The sequence below is a fragment of the Trachypithecus francoisi genome, unplaced genomic scaffold (assembly GCF_009764315.1).
Source record: "Trachypithecus francoisi isolate TF-2019V2 unplaced genomic scaffold, Tfra_2.0 Lachesis_group17, whole genome shotgun sequence".
In the NCBI taxonomy this organism is placed as follows: Eukaryota; Metazoa; Chordata; class Mammalia; order Primates; family Cercopithecidae; genus Trachypithecus; species Trachypithecus francoisi.
In genome coordinates, this window is record NW_022681462.1 from 11286991 (window position 1) to 11307318 (window position 20328).

Sequence of the window (20328 nt, forward strand, 5' to 3'; positions counted from 1 at the left end):
AATCATTTCCTTACCGGCAACAATAATTTAGTTCTCCCAAATTCAATAAGTTATAGACATAATACACCTAACTCTTCACTTACACATTATGTCAATTAATCAAATTAGTCTTAAACACATCACTAATCATTCTACAAAAAAGAATCAATGGAATGTTGATAATTAAGAAAGTCACGGTAATCTATTGAGAAGACACTAAAGTTTTTTTTTAATGAGTTTATTGAGATGTAATTCACATACAATTCACCAAGGTTTGTTTTTAACAATACCCTTAAATTAGACTTTTAACGATAAATTAAATTCTACAGTTCATTCCAAAAAAAACTTTACTTCTCATTATAACTGAGCAACAATATTAAAACAGACTTCACAAAATCTAACTTGAGTCCCCTCAAAGAAACCCAAATCTCTGAAAAGGAAAATTACTTTACAAGCAAGCAAGATCAGATTCCTATTTTAACTTAAAGGGGCAAGCCCAGGTTTTTTTTCTTTTTTTTTTTTTCTTTTAAAGTACAATGGCCGGGCGCGGTGGCTCAAGCCTGTAATCCCAGCACTTTGGGAGGCCGAGAAGGGCGGATCACGAGGTCAGGAGATCGAGACCATCCTGGCTAACACGGTGAAACCCCGTCTCTACTAAAAACTACAAAAAAAAAAAAAAAAAAACTAGCCAGGCGACGTGGCGGCGCCTGTAGTCCCAGCTACCCGGGAGGCTGAGGCAGGAGAATGGCGTGAACCCGGGAGGCGGAGCTTGCAGTGAGCTGAGATCCGGCCACTGCACTCCAGCCTGGGTGACAGAGCGAGACTCTGTCTCAAAAAATAAAAATAAAGTACAATGTTTATTTGGCATCAATATTTTAATTAACAATAAGTATATTAAAACTTGCTCAATACTAACTTTTATAATTATTTCTCAAATGAAAAGATTTTAAGAATTCAGATGTTAACTAAAAAGCAAAAAGTATAAACACCATAGAACTTTTAAAGTAAACATAGGATCTTCTTTATGTGTTTCTCATTTTCTTCTGAATTGACAACTTAGACACATTTAAATTTACTAAATTTATGTACACTGGAAAAAACGCAAGTGTTTATATGGAAAGATTTGCTTTGAAATTTAATTTTTTTTTTTTGAGACGGCGTTTCACTCTGTCACCAGGCTAGAGTGCAGTAGCGTGATCTCAGCTCACTGACTGCAACCTCCCCGCCTGCCGGGTTCAAGCGATTCTGCCTCAGCCCTCCTGAGTAGCTGGAACTACAGGTGTCTGTGACCACGCCCCGCTAATTTTTGTATTTTTAGTAGAGACGGAGTTTCACCACATTGGCCAGCATGGTCTCTATCTTTTGACCTCGTAATCCGCCCGCCTCGGCCTCCCAAAGTGCTGGGATTACAGGCATGAGCCACTGCACCGGGCCTGAAATTTACTTGTTTTAAACATTACTTTGTTTGAATGGAAATGTCATTTTAGTCTAAGTAAATTAGATCTGCAAAAACTGACTGTTTTCTTTAAAGTAACTTCTATTTGAACTGCAATTTTATTTTACATATTCGATACTCCAAACTACATGCTATTATAGAAAGCTGTATTTTTAAATTTAAAATCTACATTTCCCTTTCCAAATAAGATGTTACATCCACGTATCTTATTCAGAAGAGACAGGAAATTAAGGATAGATACCAGATGAAGACGTTTCAAACTAAGGTCAGAGTAAAAACACTAAAGGAATTAGAATAAGGTGGAAAAGCACAAATATAGTAGAAATACGACACTACCAACAAGTTATAGATTAATAAAGTACACTTAATAAGAACCGATAAAGTCATGAACATGTATGTCATAATTCATATCTATTAACAAGAATAGAATACATAGAATAGTATATAATTTTCTGAACATACCTGACTAGCGTCCTTTATATGTATGTTGTCAACTAATTTGCATAACAACCAAAAATACTCTTTACATCCTGGTTTTAACATTGGTTCTTCCTCATAATCATCTATCTATTAAAAAAATTTTATACTGTGTGAAAACATTTTAAAAATAAATTATAATACATTTGAGAAACTAGAGGCTTTATGAAATAAATTCCTGTATCAACTAAACAGTGTTCAAAATCTTTTTAAAAATGGAGAGTACACACTTAGTTTCTGTAAAATCAGAATAACTAGGCACAAAAATGACTAATATAAGAACTTTCAAGAAAATATTAGTCTCAAATTACTAACATTTGAAAAACATGAATAAGGAGGAAAATAATGTAAATCCAACAACACATTGAATTTCTGGGATTAGTAAAAAGTGGGCTCTAAATTTATTACGTAGTAGAAGCCTTTTACAAGACTAGTATATGCACTAGGGTAGGAAATAAAATTTAAAATTCCGAATATCATAAAGATAAAAAAACTGACTTACTAGAAAAGAGAGCTCCATTTATGATTTTTTTTTATCAGTCAACTTATTAACACAAGGCCCAGAACCAAGTGAGAATAAATGCTATTTCTAAAATACAGTATCCACGAAACAGACCACAGAGCTGAAATCAGTCTCTTCCTAGTAGTAACATGGACACAATGTGTCACAATGCTGTCACCTTAAGAAGTATGTAACTACTATCCTCTTGGTAAAAAATCACATACAGTAGTCAAATGATCAAAATTTTAAGGCTATATTACAATGGTAAACTTGAGGCAAAGGAAATTTCAAAAATAGAAACTGCTTCTAAACACAGCAAAATCTTACCCTAATAGGTTTGAGTGCTTGAGCATCAGGAAGAAACTTCAATAATGTTGAGGCAGCCAATAGCAGAAAAGAACGATTGATTGAGTCTCCTCCATCCAGCCCTGACAGGGATAACTTATAAAGACCATTGCATGACTCATGACGAACTGCAGTCTAGATGAAAAAGAAAGTTCCAAAGACAGTCTGAGTTAGTATTAGAAAGTTAGTAATATGTGAGCAGAAACGATTTTAGGTGATTTTAAATACAATGTTCTGCTCGGCAAGCCTGTAATCCCAGCACTTTGGGAGGCCCAGGCAGGGGGATAATCTGAGGCCAGGAGTCTGAGACCAGCCTGGCCAACATGGCAAAACCCCATCACTTCAAAAAATACAAAAATTAACCGGATGTGGTGGCTTGCATCTGTAGTCCCAGCTACTCTGGAGATAGGCACAAGAATTGCTTGAACCAGGAAGTCAGAGTCTGCAGTGAGCTGGTATGCCACTGCTCTCCAGACTGGGTGGCAGAACAAGATTATGCCTCATAAAAATAATTAATAAATACAATGTTCTAAACCCATACATATATACATGTAAATCACACGTGATCAAATAAAGTACCTCAAGGTATACCATAATATATACAGTATTTTAGAAATCCTAAAGCACGGTCATAAAAACAAAACAAAGTAAGAACAACAAGTAAATACAAGGAATAATTGAGTAAGGACATTTAAAATCATTTAAGTTATTTACAAGACAGAGGATAAAATATTTTCAGAACTAGAAGCAACACAGAAGCAACTTCAATCAGAATATTCTATAGATAGGAAGAAAACCATCCAAATGTCAAAATGGTAATTACCTGAGGCAGGACAAGAACACATATGGCATTAAATCCAGAGCTAATTTTTTTTTTTTTTTCTTTTTGAGACATAGTCTTACTCTGTTGTCCAGGCTGGAGTGCAGTGGCATGATCTTGGCTTACTGCAACCTCTGCCTCCTGGGTTCAAGCGATTCTCCTGCCTCAGCCCCCCGAGTAACTGGGATTACAGGCACCTGCCACCACGCCCGGCTAATTTTTTGTATTTCTAGTAGAGACGGGGTTTCACCATGTTGGCCAGGCTAGTCTTGCACTCCTGACCTCATGTGATCCACCCTCTTTGGCCTCCCCAAGTGCTGGGATTACAGGTGTGAGCCACAGTGCCCAGCCCCTTAGACAATGCAGATTTAAAAAATAAGTGACTTTGGAGCTAAATGTATTAGTAAGTGTGTTTCTATTATTTCACATAGGAATATGAGGTCATGCCAAGATATGGCTAATAAAAATTATACTGGCCTCAGTGTGAACATGGGAAGCAAAATATACTTCTTTTCTTTGTAGTCTCTCTAGCCTCTATTTTTCTACTTAAATAGAAAACACAGGATGGGTGCAGTGGCTCATGCCTATAATCCCAAGCAGTTTGGAAGGCCGAGGCAGGAGCATTACATGACACCAGGAGTTCAAGACCAGCCTGGACAACACAGTGAGACCCCGTCTCTACAAAAAAAGTTTAAAAACTAGCTGAGCATGGTGATGTGCACCTGTGGTCTCAGCTACTTGGGAGGCTGAGGTCAGAGGATCGCTTGTTCCCAGGAGGTTGAGGCTGCAGGGAGCCATGATGGCACCACTGTACTCTAGCCTGGGTGATACAGGGAACATGGAGATTCTGTCTCAAAGAAAGAAAAAAAAAAAGGTCACAGAACTTTTTTAAAACATAAATTACCAAAATTAATTCTCAAGCCCTTCCTACTACCTGGAAAAAAATTTTATTAATCCAAAGCAAAATAATCATTCTATAAACATTTCAGAAAAATATAAATGCTACATAATATTTAATAGTCAAAAGTTCTTAAACATTATACATAGTTCAAAACACTCCAGACCTTAAAGGATTAAGCAGATAATGTGATATATTTACGGACTCATGCACATTTGTTTCCATTAGCTCTTTTATTTATTATCAATGCTAATAACATGAAAACATATAAAAGTAACAGTACTAACCTTCAACCTTTATCTTACCTCAGGAATAAGGAGAGTTAATTTCTTTAGCCAATCTTGTAAATGATCACTATCAGCAAGGCTAGATTTCACTAAAGAACAGCAATGAGCCCAACTCACCAAGAGCCACATTGAATAATGTGAAACTAAAGAAAAATTAGAAAAAAGTTCACTATAAAGATTTGTGCTAAAATGAAAACACAATGTTCATTATTAAAGGTAAAATATATCAATATATTATTCAAGTTTTTATTCACTAAAAGTTACCTTACCTTCATGTCTAGACCTGTGATCAGACTGAGCTTTTAAAACTCTGTAAAGTAAAAACACACCACCACCAATTAAATTCAGCAATGAATTAAAAATAATTCAATTTATTAACACATATCCTATAAGGTTATCACTTACCCCCAAAAAAGGGAAGCAGTGGGTGAGAGTGACAGAGTGAGACACTGAGTGAGTGAGAGTGAGAGGGAGTGAGAGAGAGAGAGTGTGTGTGTTTATGTGTTTTAAAAGACAGGAGACAGGGTCTCACTCTGTTGCCCAGGCTGGAGTGCAGTGGCATGATCATGGCTCACTGCAGGCTTGACCTCCCAGGTTCAAGCAATCCTCCCACCTCAGCCTCCCAATAGCTGGGACTACAGGCACGTGTCACCACACCCAGTTAATTTTTGCAAAAGAGACTATATTTTAAGAGAGTTCCATTATTTATTTGTTCTATATTTTTTATCATTTATGTAAAGACTCACTAAAGAAGAGTCAAACTCATTAAAGAAGAGAGTAGAATAATGATTACCAGAGGCTGGAAGGTGGGGTAGGCTAGGGTGGGGTGGGGCAGAGGGTCTAAGTCAAAGGGTATGAAGTTACAGATAGAGCAGGAAGTTTTGAGATCTATTACACAGCAGGGTGTCTAGTCAATAAAAATACATTGTATGCTTCAAAATAAAAAACCAAATAAAAGAATCACTGGTAAAATCTTCTTACAGCAAATACCAAATGACTTCAGATTTAATAAACAAAATTTGAATGAATAAAACATTGACTGAGATAAGTAAACATTCAAGAAGTGCTCATGATTTAGATACTAAAGAGATGTTTATGACAAACACATAGGTTATAATGATTTAGAGTCTAAACCTAAGAGTCCTTTAAAAAATATCTGAATCTAATCATGAAGGCTAATCATGAAAACCCAAACTGAAAAGCACTCTATGAAATAATTGGCCTGTATTACTTGAAAATGTATCATGAGAGAAAGGCTGAGAATGTTATCTCTGATGAACAGAAGAACTGACAACTAAATGCAATACATTTAGTTGATCCTGAAGAAAAATACTGTTATACAGAATACCAATAGGATTATTTTAATACCAACTATATGTTAGATAATATGTCAATGTTACATTTTATAAATTTAAAAATTTTACTTAAGAAAATGTCTTTGGTCTTAGGAGATACACAACAAAGTACTGGTAAACAGTCATGATATCTGCAATTCAGTCTCACAAGATTCAGGAAAACATGTAAACACAGAAAACATGTGACTCATAAATACAAGACAAATTTTAGCAAGAGGTTAATAATATGTAAATTTGGATCAAAGGTATGAGAGATTTCATAATATCCCCCAAATTTTTCTAGTAAGTTTAAAATTTTTCAAAATAAAGTTTTAAAACATTATATTCCTGCTATACATGAACACATAAAATATATTTTTAAATGCATACCTAGGAGCCAGATTATCATACGTATAAGCAACAGACATAAGTCGCTGAATCAAACTGGTTCCTTGGACAAGAACAAGAAATACCTTTAAAACAAAAACATTTTAAAAGATATTTAAATACAGCAAAAGGAAAACCCCCAAAAAGCACTCATGACTTAGTTACTAAAGAGATGTGTATTAAAAAATTTTAACCCAAAATTCCAAATTACTGACATTTATCTGTAACACAATAAAGAATGTCTTAAGAATTCTTTGAAAATACTGTAAAAATGCCAAGAATCAGAAAACCAGAATTTTATAATCACACTTAAGAGCAGCAACTGTAGGCTGGGTATGGTGGCTCACTGTAATTGCTGTAATCCCAGCAATTAGGGAGGCTCAGGTGGGTGGATTGCTTGAGCCCAGAAATCTGACACTAGCCTGGCCAACGTGGTGAAACTCCGTTTCCACTAAAATACAAAAATTAGCTGGGTGTGTGGTGCATGTCTATAGTCTCATCCATTTTGAAGGCTGAGAAGGGAGAAACACCCGAGTCTTGGAAGCAGTGGCTGCAGTGAGCCGAGATTGTGCCACTGCACTCCAGCCTGAACAACAAAATGAGAATCTGTCTCAAAAAAAAGAAAAAGAAAAAAAAAAAAAAAGAAATTACTAAGAATTGAGAAATAGGGGCAAAAATAGTCTTCACATTCGATTCATAGATTCTCTGCATACCACTGAATTGGGAGAAAGACATATATGTCAGTGGTTTCTTGGGAAGGGGTTGGTGAAGAATTAAACATGTTTTTACTTTGGAAGAAAATATATTTTAAAAAACATCAAGTAGTAATAGATTCCTCAACCATCCTGAAATAAAAATTAAAAAGCAATACAATATACCACGGGTACAGAGCATGAATTCTAGATTCAAAATCCTGAGGCTCAACATTCAGCTTCAGGTTACATGATCCTAATATATATGGAATTTCTCAGTTCTAGTTCTTCCTCCACATAATGGGAGAAAATAATTCACTAACTTAATGAATTATTAAATTCATTCTGCAGGTTGGAAGGCATTCTGTGCACATACTTCATAAGGCACTGTTTCTGCACTGGGGCAGGCAGCTACAGAAAACATGGTAACACAAGTATATACAATGTGCAAATAAGCAAAAGAAGGGAGCAGCAACTAAACCTGTCCCTGGCAGAAGTGAGAAAGCTTCCAGAAAAGCTGATGTTTAGGCTAAATTTTGCAAGTAACTTTCTAAAATGCTATGAAAAAGATCACATGGAAAAATGATGGTAAACTCAAATAAGTTAGTATTCTTGCTTACTACCTACAGTATATCAACATTAGATGACTGTCTTTGGTATTAACGCAACAAAAATTTTTATTTCCATAGATCTTAGATATACATACTAAGCTGTAATTATTTTGGGAAATACATTCATGCAAAACTATGTAACATACAACTTTTCTAAACTAAAAAAAATTAACATTGGCCAGGCACGGTGGCTCACACCTATAATCCCAGCACTTTGGGAGGCCAAGGCAGGTAGATCACTTGAGGTCAGGAGTTTGAGATCAGCCTGGCCAAGATGGCAAAACCCCGTCTCTACTAAAAATACAAAAATTAGCCAGACACGGTGGCATGTGCCTGTAATAAGCTTGTAGTTGCATATTATTTTAAACACAAACCAATAACCTATAAAACTCCATAAATGTGCACATGTATTTTACACATACACTTATGTATATCTGTATTATTAAAATCTCAAAAGGAAATAGCTAATAAAGGTCAATAAACACTGAAATTATTCAGTGAGTTGATGGAAAGGATCACAATTAGAGCATTACTATAACCTGAAACTTTATTCTGAAAAAAAAATGACGAAAACATTATAGTAAGGTTACTAAAGTGGTAGTTCACAACACAGAACACTGCAGAATACATTCAGATTATATTGTACTCTGCATATATTTAATTTTATTAGATGTAAATTATTTGGAATACTGGCAGAGATCACTTTTCCCATTTAACCCCCAAAATTCCAAAAAGGAAATCTGCTTCAGCTATCCATTTATACCAGTACGTTTTAACCTTATGTTCGTCACAATCTATCAGTAACAATTCATTACTTTGATGTTTCTTGGGTAGATATGAGGTGAGGTTCTCAAAAGGTTACAGAATGAGATCTCCCTAAAATCACATCTTGATCACTCCCTACTTCCTAGCTCACTGATGAAGATGTTGGAAAGGCAAATATGTGATTACAAAATCCACAATCAAAAACATTCTATTTTTATTGCTGGATGTCCTGGTTAATACAGTTGACCCTTGAACAACACAGGTCTGAACTGCACAGATCCACTTATATCTGGGTTTTCTCCCAACTATGGCACTCCTAAGACAGCAAGACCAACCCCTCACCTTCCTCCTCCTCTTCTACTGCCTAATCAGTGTGAAGACCATAAGGATGAAGACCTTTATGATGACTCACTTCCACTTGAAGAACAGAAAATATATTTTCTCTTCCTTATGATTTTCTTAATACTTTCTTCTCTCTAGCTTACTTTAAGAATACAGTATATAGGCCGGGCGCGGTGGCTCAAGCCTGTAATCCCAGCACTTTGGGAGGCCAAGACGGGCAGATCACTAGGTCAAGAGGATCGAGACCATCCTGGCTAACATGGTGAAATCCCATCTCTACTAAAAAATACAAAAACCTAGCAGGGCATGGCGGGCGCCTGTAAGTCCCAGCTACTCGGGAGGCTGAGGCAGGAGAATGGCGTAAACCCGGGAGGCGGAGTTTGCAGTGAGCTGAGATTCGGCCACTGCACTCCAAGCCCAGGCGACAGAGCCAGACTCTGTCTCAAAAAAAAAAAAAAAAAAAACACAGTATATAATAGTATTAACATACAAAATATGCATTAACCAACTGTTTATGTTATTGGTAAGGCTTCTGGTTAATAGTAGGCTATCAGTAGTTAAGTTCTGGGGGAGTCAAAAGTTATACACAGATTTTTGACTGTATGGAGGATCAGCATCCTTAACTCCTCTATTTTTCAAGGGCCAACTGTATTTTCCTTCATCTCGAAATCCACCCTCTTATACACTTGTTCTATTATGCTAGGGCTAATATATCAAAAACCAAATTCTTCCTTCACCAGTTGGCTTCCTATTAGGTTGTGCCAGTCTAGGATACTAGAGAGACTCCTTTCTTTTTTTCTGTCAGCATTTATCTGAAAGTATTTACCTAGAAGAGACAGCTGGTTGCAGCCTTTGGCTTTTTTAGGCACTCCTAGCACCAGCTTTATCAGGTCCCCTCTGAGAATCTTAGCAGATGAGCATAAGAGCATAACTGCTTTCTCAGAGGCCTAAACCCCAGTTTAAAGGGATCCCTCCTGCAAGCTTCTAAGTCTCTGATGACCCAACCACTTCCCTAATATTCCACAAGATCTAGGGGTGGTAAATGGCTCCTTATCTGGATTATCTCATCATTCCCTTTTGCTTTTAAAGCCTTGTAACACATACATGTAAAACCGATTCCCTATTTTAAATTGCCTATGTTGAAATACCAACTATGGCTTCTGTTTTCATAAATGCACCCTCAAAGTATATGAATTACTGAGTCCAAATAATAAATTCAGTCTCACAGATATTAAAATGGCACATGATTCATTTCTGCATTCTGGATGATGAAATGAAAAGCATTACTGCTTCATAATCACTACTGCTTTAAAACAATGCCATCAGTTTGGCTGTCAGGTTAAGTCACAGTAATCTAGAATACATTTCTTAAGCATTAGCATATTTCTTCAGTTTATAAATATAAATGGAATTCATCACTACAATTAAACATTAACTTCTGCACTTTACCTCTGTTAATCGTGGTATATGAAGACCCTTAGCATGATCACCAGCAGCCTTCCTTGATTTGCCAGGCCAGGTTCTTTTCCTATGGCTTTCCGCTATACCAGACCAGGCGAAGACATCATGATAAGCTAAATCCAAATCAGATGGATCTACTGCAAACTGGCATATTAACTTCAGCAAGCAAGCAAGACAGTCTAGCTGCCACTGTAAATGAAAAGAAATGGTAATTTCCCTATTTCCATTAATTTAGAATGGCCATTATACAATTCTGAGATTAAAAGACCAGAAAATAAAAATCATTATAGCTAGTACTTAATCACATACTATAAAAATTTCGCTGCTCAAATATTATAGTCAGTAACAATTCAATCTTATAAAAATTAAGAAAAATTATCTAGAAATAAAGAGGGTATACAAGATGTATTTAATGAAATGGAAATGACACTTTCATTTCTTTAATGAAGGCATCATAAAAATGTATGTTAATAAGAGCTACGAGATTTTTGAAAAATATACTGCTCATAATTTATAATTTTTTTAAACGTTAAAATGATGCCAAGGATATTACTTATCAGTAAAATTAACTGAGAAACAAAGTATTCTATGCTGTTTCTCCACAAAAGTGGCACAGGCTCTTAAAACTTAGGGACCAAAGCAATTCTTAGTAATTCTAGAAAATAATTCAAACGAAAATCTTGCACTTTCCATGACCACATTAAAAACAAACATTCATTTTATTTTAAAATTTGTTTTAAATATTGTTTAGTATGTATAAAAAATAAAATTTACAGCTGACTGGAAGCTCAATTGTAATAACAGTGTACTTTCTTTAATTAGAATATCACTTATGTACAAGATGAGACTTTCACAGCTTTTTCTTCAATAGCTCTTAACCTCCTGCTTTCCTGATTTCACTGCCAAATATATTCCTATACAAATATACCAGGAAACAGTACTTTCTTCCTGCAATAATAACAATACCATATTACTGAACTAAAGAAAGATAGCAAGATAATTCAGACAGAAAAAAAGTCTTTTCAACAAATTGGTGCTACAAAAACCAAATAGCCGTATGAAGAAGGAAAAAAATTCAATATTGCACACACAAAATGCAAAATGTATCATTATAGAACTAAATGTAAAAGAAGACTGTAAAACTTGCAGAAAGCAGAGGAGAAAAGTCTTCGTGACCTTAGAACAAATATTTGTAGACTGGATACAAATTTCATTAAAATTAAAACCTCTCCCCTAAAAGATACTGTCAGTATAACAAAAAAGTAAGCCATAGCATGTGTGTGGGGCTTGTCCCCATACATACAACAGAGAAAGACTTCTCCATAATGTTTAAGGGAAAAGACCATCTCACAACTATATACTAAGATGTTTCACAAAAGAAGATAAATACACAATCAACAAACACACAACATAATGCTAAACATCATTAGTAATGAGGGAAGGAGAAGTGAAGCCACCGTGAGATAACACTACTATATCCACTAGAATAGCTCCAATTTTAAAACCCTGGCCATATCAACTTCTGGCAAGGATGTGAAGTAAATGAAATTCTCATATGTTGCATAGTACAACTGTTTTGGAAAACACTTTGGCAGCTTCTTAAAAGGTTAATCTTCCACTCACCATATTATTTAGCAATTTCATTACTTGGCATTAATCCGAGAGATAAAAACATACATATACCAAATGACCCGTATGTGAATGTTTACAGAACCTTTATTTGTAATAACCCAAAACTACAAACCACTCAAATGTCAATAGGTAAGCAGATAAATGAATTGTGGTATACCTATACAACGAATACATTACTCAGCAATGAAAACGAACCAACTACTAATACACATTTAACAACCTCAAAAAGCATTCTGAATAAAAGAAGCCAGATACAAATGGGTACATATTGCACTGATCCAATTACATGAAATTCTATAAAATGAAAATCTCACCTATTGTAACAGAAAGCAGAGAAAGAAAAATTAATAGCAGAACTGCAGGACGGAACTTCTTAATAGAAATATTCTTGGCCGGGCGCGGTGGCTCAAGCCTGTAATCCCAGCACTTTGGGAGGCCGAGACGGGTGGATCACGAGGTCAGGAGATCGAGACCATCCTGGCTAACACGGTGAAACCCCGTCTCTACTAAAAAATACAAAACATTAGCCGGGCGAGATGGCGGGCGCCTGTAGTCCCAGCTACTCGGGAGGCTGAGGCAGGAGAATGGCGTAAACCCGGGAGGCGGAGCTTGCAGTGAGCCGAGATCGCGCCACTGCACTCCAGCCTGGGTGACAGAGTGAGACTCCGTCTCAAAAAAAAAAAAAAAAAAGAAATATTCTTTATTTGGATGTTAGAGCACTAAACATTTTTCAAAACTCACTCTTTAAAATGAGTGCATTATTACATGAAAAGTATACTGCAACCTCACATCATATGCAAAAATTAACTTAAAATGGACCAAAGACTTAAAAAAGTAAGAGCTAAAACCATAAACCTCTTAACAGAAAACAGAGTCATCAATCTCTGCATAAGGGGATTAGGTAACAGTTTTGTAGATACAACACCAAAAGGACAAGCACAAAGGAAAACAGACACTAGACTTCATCAAAATTAGAAACTTTTGTAAATCACAGGGTAGTCTCAAGAAAGGGAACAAAGCAACCCATATAATGGGAGAAAACATTTGTAAATCACATGCACTGTAAGGAATCAGTATCTGAAATACATAAGGAATTCTAACAAATCAACAAAAAGACAACCCAATTAAAAGTGGGTAATGGATGTGAATTGACATTACTCGAAGATAAACAAGTGGCCAATAAACACATGAAGAGATGTTCAACCTCATTAGTCACCAAGGAAATGCAAATCAAAACCACAACTAGGTACCACTTTACACACTAGGATAGCTAAAATAAAAAAGACACTAACAGGCCGGGCGCGGTGGCTCAAGCCTGTAATCCCAGCACTTTGGGAGGCCGAGACGGGTGGATCACGAGGTCAGGAGATCGAGACCATCCTGGCTAACACGGTGAAACCCCGTCTCTACTAAAAAATACAAAACATTAGCCGGCGAGATGGCGGGCGCCTGTAGTCCCAGCTACTCGGGAGGCTGAGGCAGGAGAATGGCGTAAACCCGGGAGGCGGAGCTTGCAGTGAGCCGAGATCGCGCCACTGTACTCCAGCCTGGGTGACAGAGTGAGACTCCGTCTCAAAAAAAAAAAAAAAGAAATATTCTTTATTTGGATGTTAGAGCACTAAACATTTTTCAAAACTCACTCTTTAAAATGAGTGCATTATTACATGAAAAGTATACTGCAACCTCACATCATATGCAAAAATTAACTTAAAATGGACCAAAGACTTAAAAAAGTAAGAGCTAAAACCATAAACCTCTTAACAGAAAACAGAGTCATCAATCTCTGCATAAGGGGATTAGGTAACAGTTTTGTAGATACAACACCAAAAGGACAAGCACAAAGGAAAACAGACACTAGACTTCATCAAAATTAGAAACTTTTGTAAATCACAGGGTAGTCTCAAGAAAGGGAACAAAGCAACCCATATAATGGGAGAAAACATTTGTAAATCACATGCACTGTAAGGAATCAGTATCTGAAATACATAAGGAATTCTAACAAATCAACAAAAAGACAACCCAATTAAAAGTGGGTAATGGATGTGAATTGACATTACTCGAAGATAAACAAGTGGCCAATAACACATGAAGAGATGTTCAACCTCATTAGTCACCAAGGAAATGCAAATCAAAACCACAACTAGGTACCACTTTACACACTAGGATAGCTAAAATAAAAAAGACACTAACAGGCCGGGCGCGGTGGCTCAAGCCTGTAATCCCAGCACTTTGGGAGGCCGAGGCGGGCGGATCACGAGGTCAGGAGATCAAGACCATCCTGGCTAACACGGTGAAACCCCGTCTCTACTAAAAAATACAAAAAACTAGCCGGGCGACGTGGCGGGCGCCTGTAGTCCCAGCTACTCGGGAGGCTGAGGCAGGAGAATGGCGTAAACCCGGAAGACGGAGCTTGCAGTGAGCTGAGATCCGGCCACTGCACTCCACCCTGGGCGGCAGAGTGAGACTCCGTCTCAAAAAAAAAAAAAAAAAAAAAAAGACACTAACAAGTCTTGGAAAAGATGTGGAGAAACTGGAACCCTCACACACTGCTGGCAGAAATGTAAAATGTTGCAGCTCTGGTAAACTGTTTGGAAATTCCTCAAAAAGAAGTTACCACAGGACCCAGAAATTGCACTCTATACCCAAGGCACCACTGTTTATAACAACATTATTGATAATAGCCCCAAACTGGCAACAATGCAAATGTTCACCAACTGATCAATCTTCCACTCCCTGGATTCAGCTGTGACTGACCAAACATTTTGCCAAAGATGTATGAATGAATGTGTGTGTATATACATGTACACACACATACATGCATACATGCTTATGAATGGTCAACAGACACATGAAAAGCTGCTCAAGATCCTTAGCACTGGGAAAATGTAAATGTTAGAAATCACAAAAAAATACCACTTAAGTATTGGCAATGTATACCACTCCTAAGCATATGCCAAAAAGAAGTGAAAATGCATTATCCATGCATAAATTCATAAACAAATGCTCACAATAGTCAAAGTGTAGAAATAACCCAAATGCCTCTCAATTGGTGAATGGATAAACATGTAATATAACTATAAAAAAATGAATTGACACTTGCTACTTCCAAGGATGAATCTTGAAAATAGACTAAGTGAAAGAAACCAGTCACAATGGACGATATATTGTATGGTTCTATTTATAGGAAATGTCCAGAATGACATCAGCAAATCCACAGAAACAGAAAGCAGACTGCAATGGTAGTTGCCCAGGGCTAAAGCGTTTGGGGGGAGGTTTCTTTTGAAGTGATAGAATTGTTCTGGAATTAGATGCTGGTCACGGTCACACAACTTTGTGACTATAGTAAAAACATTACATTTTGGAGAAGTACATTGATTGCATGTTAACTATATCTCAAAAAAAATTTTAAAGGTATACTTCAACTGAACTCATTTGAAAAGAAAAAAAGGAATAAGAACAATTCTAAACTTAGAAGTATTTCATAATATTAAGAGAGATGCATTATAAACAGGAAATACCAGTTGACCTGGAAGCAATTCGTTTCTTAGACATGCTTTGCATCTTAGGCATTAAAAAGCTACAAAAGCCACATATTGGCAATAAAATGTTATTAATAATACTTCAGGAAAGTATTCATAATTTCAAGAAAAACAAACAGAGAAAACCTTTAGTGCAGGGGTGTCCAATCTTTTGGCTTCCCTGGGCCACACTGGAAGAAGAACAACTGTCTTGGCCCACATGTGAAATACACTAACACTGATGATAGCTGATGAGCTAAAACATTTAGACATAAGAGTACCTGATGTCAAATCATTACACCTGACTCCTAGGTTCGAAGGCAATTCAAAACAAAACAAAACAAACACAGGTACTAAGAAAATACTTGAATTCAATGTTTGATAATGCTAAACTGTTTTGGGATGGAAGAAAATGGAATGTCCTTCACATTGAGCTTGAAACTGACCTGTGCAGTTTTGTATATCATTATGCAGATTTAAATATTCTACAAGCAATTTTATTTTCATATAGTACTTCTTCAAATCACAGTGGTAGAGAAACATTTTTTTAAATTTCCATTTTTTCATGCAAGTTCACAGAAAAAAAAAATTCCACTTTATAATACTTTTATAAAGTATTATAAAAATACAGAAACAATGTCTAATTGCTATAAAAATTTCTAGAGGCTTACTCTCAATTTCTATATCCATCTTAATGTAAGCCAGTCAACACGGTCTGGAAACACATTTTTTAGTATTACTACTATAAAGGAAGAAATGATCAAAACAAAAAAGTTTTTAAAAAACCTAAGATGTAAACCAAATTTTTAAAAAGCAACCAAACTTTATATAAATATTAATATATAATTTATCAACCTAAAGAAAACATGTTTATAAACTGGCCAGAGTTTAGAGTAATTAATTTTATCATAAGAATTTTTAATACAGTTAACATGAAAAACGCTTATTCCATAGTTAGTTTATCAAACTCGGTATTTTTAAATTCATTTCTGCTATATTCCATACTTCATTATAATGAACTATATGGCAAAAGCTATACTTGCTGATGAAATGGAAGTGTATCAAATGCGGTGAAGTGTATCAAATGCGGTAACTACTGTAACTAGTTGAAACAGTAAATTTGCACTTACCACTGTCCATGATTCCTGCTCTTTAGGCTCTAGAATTCCAGAATTAAAAATTTCTAGTAACTGTTGAAGCCCTCCAGCAGCAACAAACTGTAGGCAATTGTGAAAGTAATAGTAAGAGAAAAGCAGATACATAATGCAATAATGCTTGTTGATTCAAGTAACTGGATATGTAAAATATTACATATCTTTTATTTACACTATATTCCTTCATTTAAATTACCAAAATAATTTCTATACAAAATAATCAGATAGAGCCTACTTCCAAGAATTTAAGGGTGGGTGCAATGGCTCATGCCTGCAATTCTAGCACTTTGGGAGGCCAAAGCCAGAGGATGGCTTGAGGCTAGGACTTTGAAACCAGCCTAGGCAACATAGGAAGGCCTCATTGCTACAAAAAGTAAAAAATTTGGCCGGGTATGGTGGCTGGTGCCTACAGTTTCAGCTACTAGGGAGGCTGAGGTAGGAGGATCACTTGAACCCAGGAGGTCAAGGCTGCAGGGAGCCATGATCATGCCACTGCAATCCAGCCTGCATGACAAGGTGAGACCCTGTCTCAAACAAAACAAAATAAAACAAACAAGAATTGTTAAAAACATACACTTGAGGCCGGGCACAGTGGCTCACGCCTATAATCCCAGCACTTTGGGAGGCTGAGGCGGGCGGATCACGAGGTCAGGAGATGGAGACCATCCTGGCTAACAAGGTGAAACCCCGTCTCTACTAAAAATACAAAAAATTAGCCGGGTGTGGTGGCAGGCCTCTGTAGTACCAGCTACTTTGGAGGCTGAGGCAGGAAAATGGTATGAAACTGGAAAGCAGAGCTTGCAGTGAGCAGAGATCGCGCCACCGCACTCCAGCCTGGGTGACAGAGCGAGACTCTGTCTCAAAAAATATATATATATATATATAGATATAGATATATATAAATATATAATATATATATACACACACACATAGACACACACACACATACACACTTGAAAAAGGCTATAAACGTCTTTGTATTCCATTAGCCATTTAGTCCTAGACACTGGGATGTCCTCACAGTATCTTTTTTTGCTGCACAGGCTAGAGTGCCGTGGTGCGATCTCAGCTCACTGCAACCTCCACCTCCTGGATTCAAATGATTCTCCTGCTTCAGCCACCTGGGTATCTGGGATTATGGGTGACGTGCTACCACACCCAGCTCATTTTTGCATTTTTAGTGGAGACGGGTTTTACCATGTTGGCCAGGTTGGTCTCAAACTCCTGACCTCAAGTGATCCATCCGTCTCAGCCTCCAGAAGTGCTGGATCACAGGCGTGAGCCACCATGCCAGGCCTCTCACAGTATTTCAACATAGGGAAAATCAGAGCTAAAAATAGGAGCATCAAGGCATTAAATAATCTCAGTTTACATTATTGCAACTTAAAGTAATACATGATTTTTTAACTATGCTTTAATAGTATTATTAGTTTAAAACAATGAAGAATTATGGTACCCACTTTTGAAAAACTGGAGATAAATTATTTTTATCAATACATTGAAAAACACATATGATCAAACCTTGCAACTCCAGGAATTTTTACTATTTTCCACTTGATCCTCACTTGAATCATCTGAATCTGGATAAAGATCACTGTAACTTCCCTACGAGAACGGCAAAAAAAAAAAAAAAAAATAAGGCAGAATGGTGGAAGAATTATTCTAGAATGGAAAAGACATTACAGAATTTTGCTCCACAGAAAATACAAACATTTAATGATAATAACGGAAATGCAATTACCGTTGACTCTCTCCTTATTCTTCTATTAGGTTTTCCCAGTGCTTCAATAATTTCCAGAGCATACAATAGCTTGTGGGCGCTCTTAATTTTGAGAAGTTCTTTCCAATTAAATCCATCATTACTCTTAAATTAGAAAAACATGTTTCTCAAGCCAACTTACTCAGGGAACACAAAAAAGAAAAACTTTAAACAAACTGACACTACATAAAAACTCAAAATATTATATATACTTTGAAACATATTAAAATATATGAAGACTAGTTATATAACTGGTACAAATGGTATGCTTAAAATATCAATTATTCATTAAATTTTCTGAAAATAAAACTAATAAAATTAATATACAAACAGCAGCATGGGAAAATAATTAACTGTTAATCTTCCCAAACAAAAGAAGAAACAACATTGTAGTCTAGTTGAGTGGGTAAACTTCTAAAGATGGTGATGAATTAAACGTCTGTACTTAATAGTTACAACTACATATTTAAAAGTCATACAAATATATGAACTCAGGAACATTGCTGTTTTCTACTATCAATTCATGAAATAATGTAATTCACACTTAATGTGCATCTTTGAAATGCTATTACTAGTGCTACTGTAAGTCATCATTTGGCATTTTCAAGAGCCCATCTTCTTGACTTCCAAGTCATGTGAGATATTGGATCTCCCAAAATCACATGATAATGTTCCAAATCCTAGAATTAGCGTAACATTAGGACATTTGTTTTTTCATTCATCCTATAGGAGTTCTTTTGGAGATCTCCTCAAATAAACTACTTATTACACAAATTTTAAAAACAGTCTTTAAGCTAGGAGCAGTGGTTCATGCCTATAATCCCAATACTTTGGGAGGCTGAGGTGGGCAGATCATTTGATGTCAGGAGTTAGAGATCAACTTGGCCAAAACAGTGAAACCCCGTCTTTACTAAAAATACAAAAATGAGCTAGGCATGGTGGCACACGCCTATGGTCTCAGCTACTGGGGAAGGTTGGGGGAGGAAGGATCACTTGAGCCCTGGTGGCTGTGGCTGCAGTGAGCTGAGACCACGCCACTGTACTCCAGGCTGGGTAACAGAGTCAGACCTTATCTCAAAAATAAATAAATAAATAAATAAAAACAGTCTTTAATGTTAAAGACTTTACAAAGATACCCAACACACGTGAGGTGGTGTCCATATGGAAAAAAATTACCACACACATATTAAATTTATTTGCCTCATTTTCTCCAATTCCATCAGTTAATTTGTATAAGCATACAAAACAAACATTGATGCACATCATTTCACCTCGGTGTATTTTCTCTAAACATTACTTTTGTTACTAAGAGCAAAAAACAGCATTAAAAGCATACTGTAGTGTGAAAAAACACTACTATAAAATGTCAACAATTTTAGAAAACATCTTCATCTTGCATTCAAGCCTATGTTATTCACTCTCACTAAACAAACAAATGAACATTAAAATGAAGTGGCACTTTTTACCTATTATATGGGTTAAAAACTATATTCAGATTTACTAAGGGTACATCAACAGGCAATCTTCTACACTGTCAATAGGAATATAAACTGGCAACAGCCTCTAGGAGAGTAAACAGATTTTGTGGCCTCACCTGCTCATCTGAAATATTCTGGAATGCCATCAACATATTAGGACATGTAGGAAGAAGCATCAGTAGCTCCCAGACCCGCCTAGACAAATTTTCTGCATGAAGATGAAGTTCTTCACATCGTAAGCTCTACACAAATAAGAACAACTGCTTTATCAAAACAGATCAGAAAAAAGTTTGAAGTTCAACTTTTTGCATAAAAACTTATCAAATTTGCTAATATTTTTAGCCTTTTTGAAAAGTGAGAAATGAAACATTTCTTATATGATACATAATATTTGAGAAAATTAATAGTCAAGCAATGTTTTTTCAACTTCT

General features: G+C 36.2%; 1 protein-coding gene across 5 annotated transcripts in view; it reads right to left on the bottom strand.

Annotated features, from left to right (window-relative positions):
* Positions 1-20328, bottom strand: part of USP34 (ubiquitin specific peptidase 34) — a 288549-nt gene that overhangs the window by 94245 nt on the left and 173976 nt on the right. For all 5 annotated transcript variants that reach the window (XR_004443955.1, XR_004443956.1, XM_033239152.1 and 2 more), the window contains exons 30-39: positions 20014-20139; positions 18402-18524; positions 18182-18265; positions 16637-16723; positions 10345-10545; positions 6489-6571; positions 5034-5074; positions 4783-4907; positions 2742-2894; positions 1898-2002 (exon numbers count right to left, since the gene is read on the bottom strand). Coding sequence is in view for 3 of the 5 variants with exons in the window: in XM_033239152.1 (XP_033095043.1) it covers positions 1898-2002; positions 2742-2894; positions 4783-4907; positions 5034-5074; positions 6489-6571; positions 10345-10545; positions 16637-16723; positions 18182-18265; positions 18402-18524; positions 20014-20139 (1128 nt within the window). In the remaining 2 variants the exon portion in view is untranslated. The remainder of the gene's footprint in view (positions 1-1897; positions 2003-2741; positions 2895-4782; positions 4908-5033; positions 5075-6488; positions 6572-10344; positions 10546-16636; positions 16724-18181; positions 18266-18401; positions 18525-20013; positions 20140-20328) is intronic.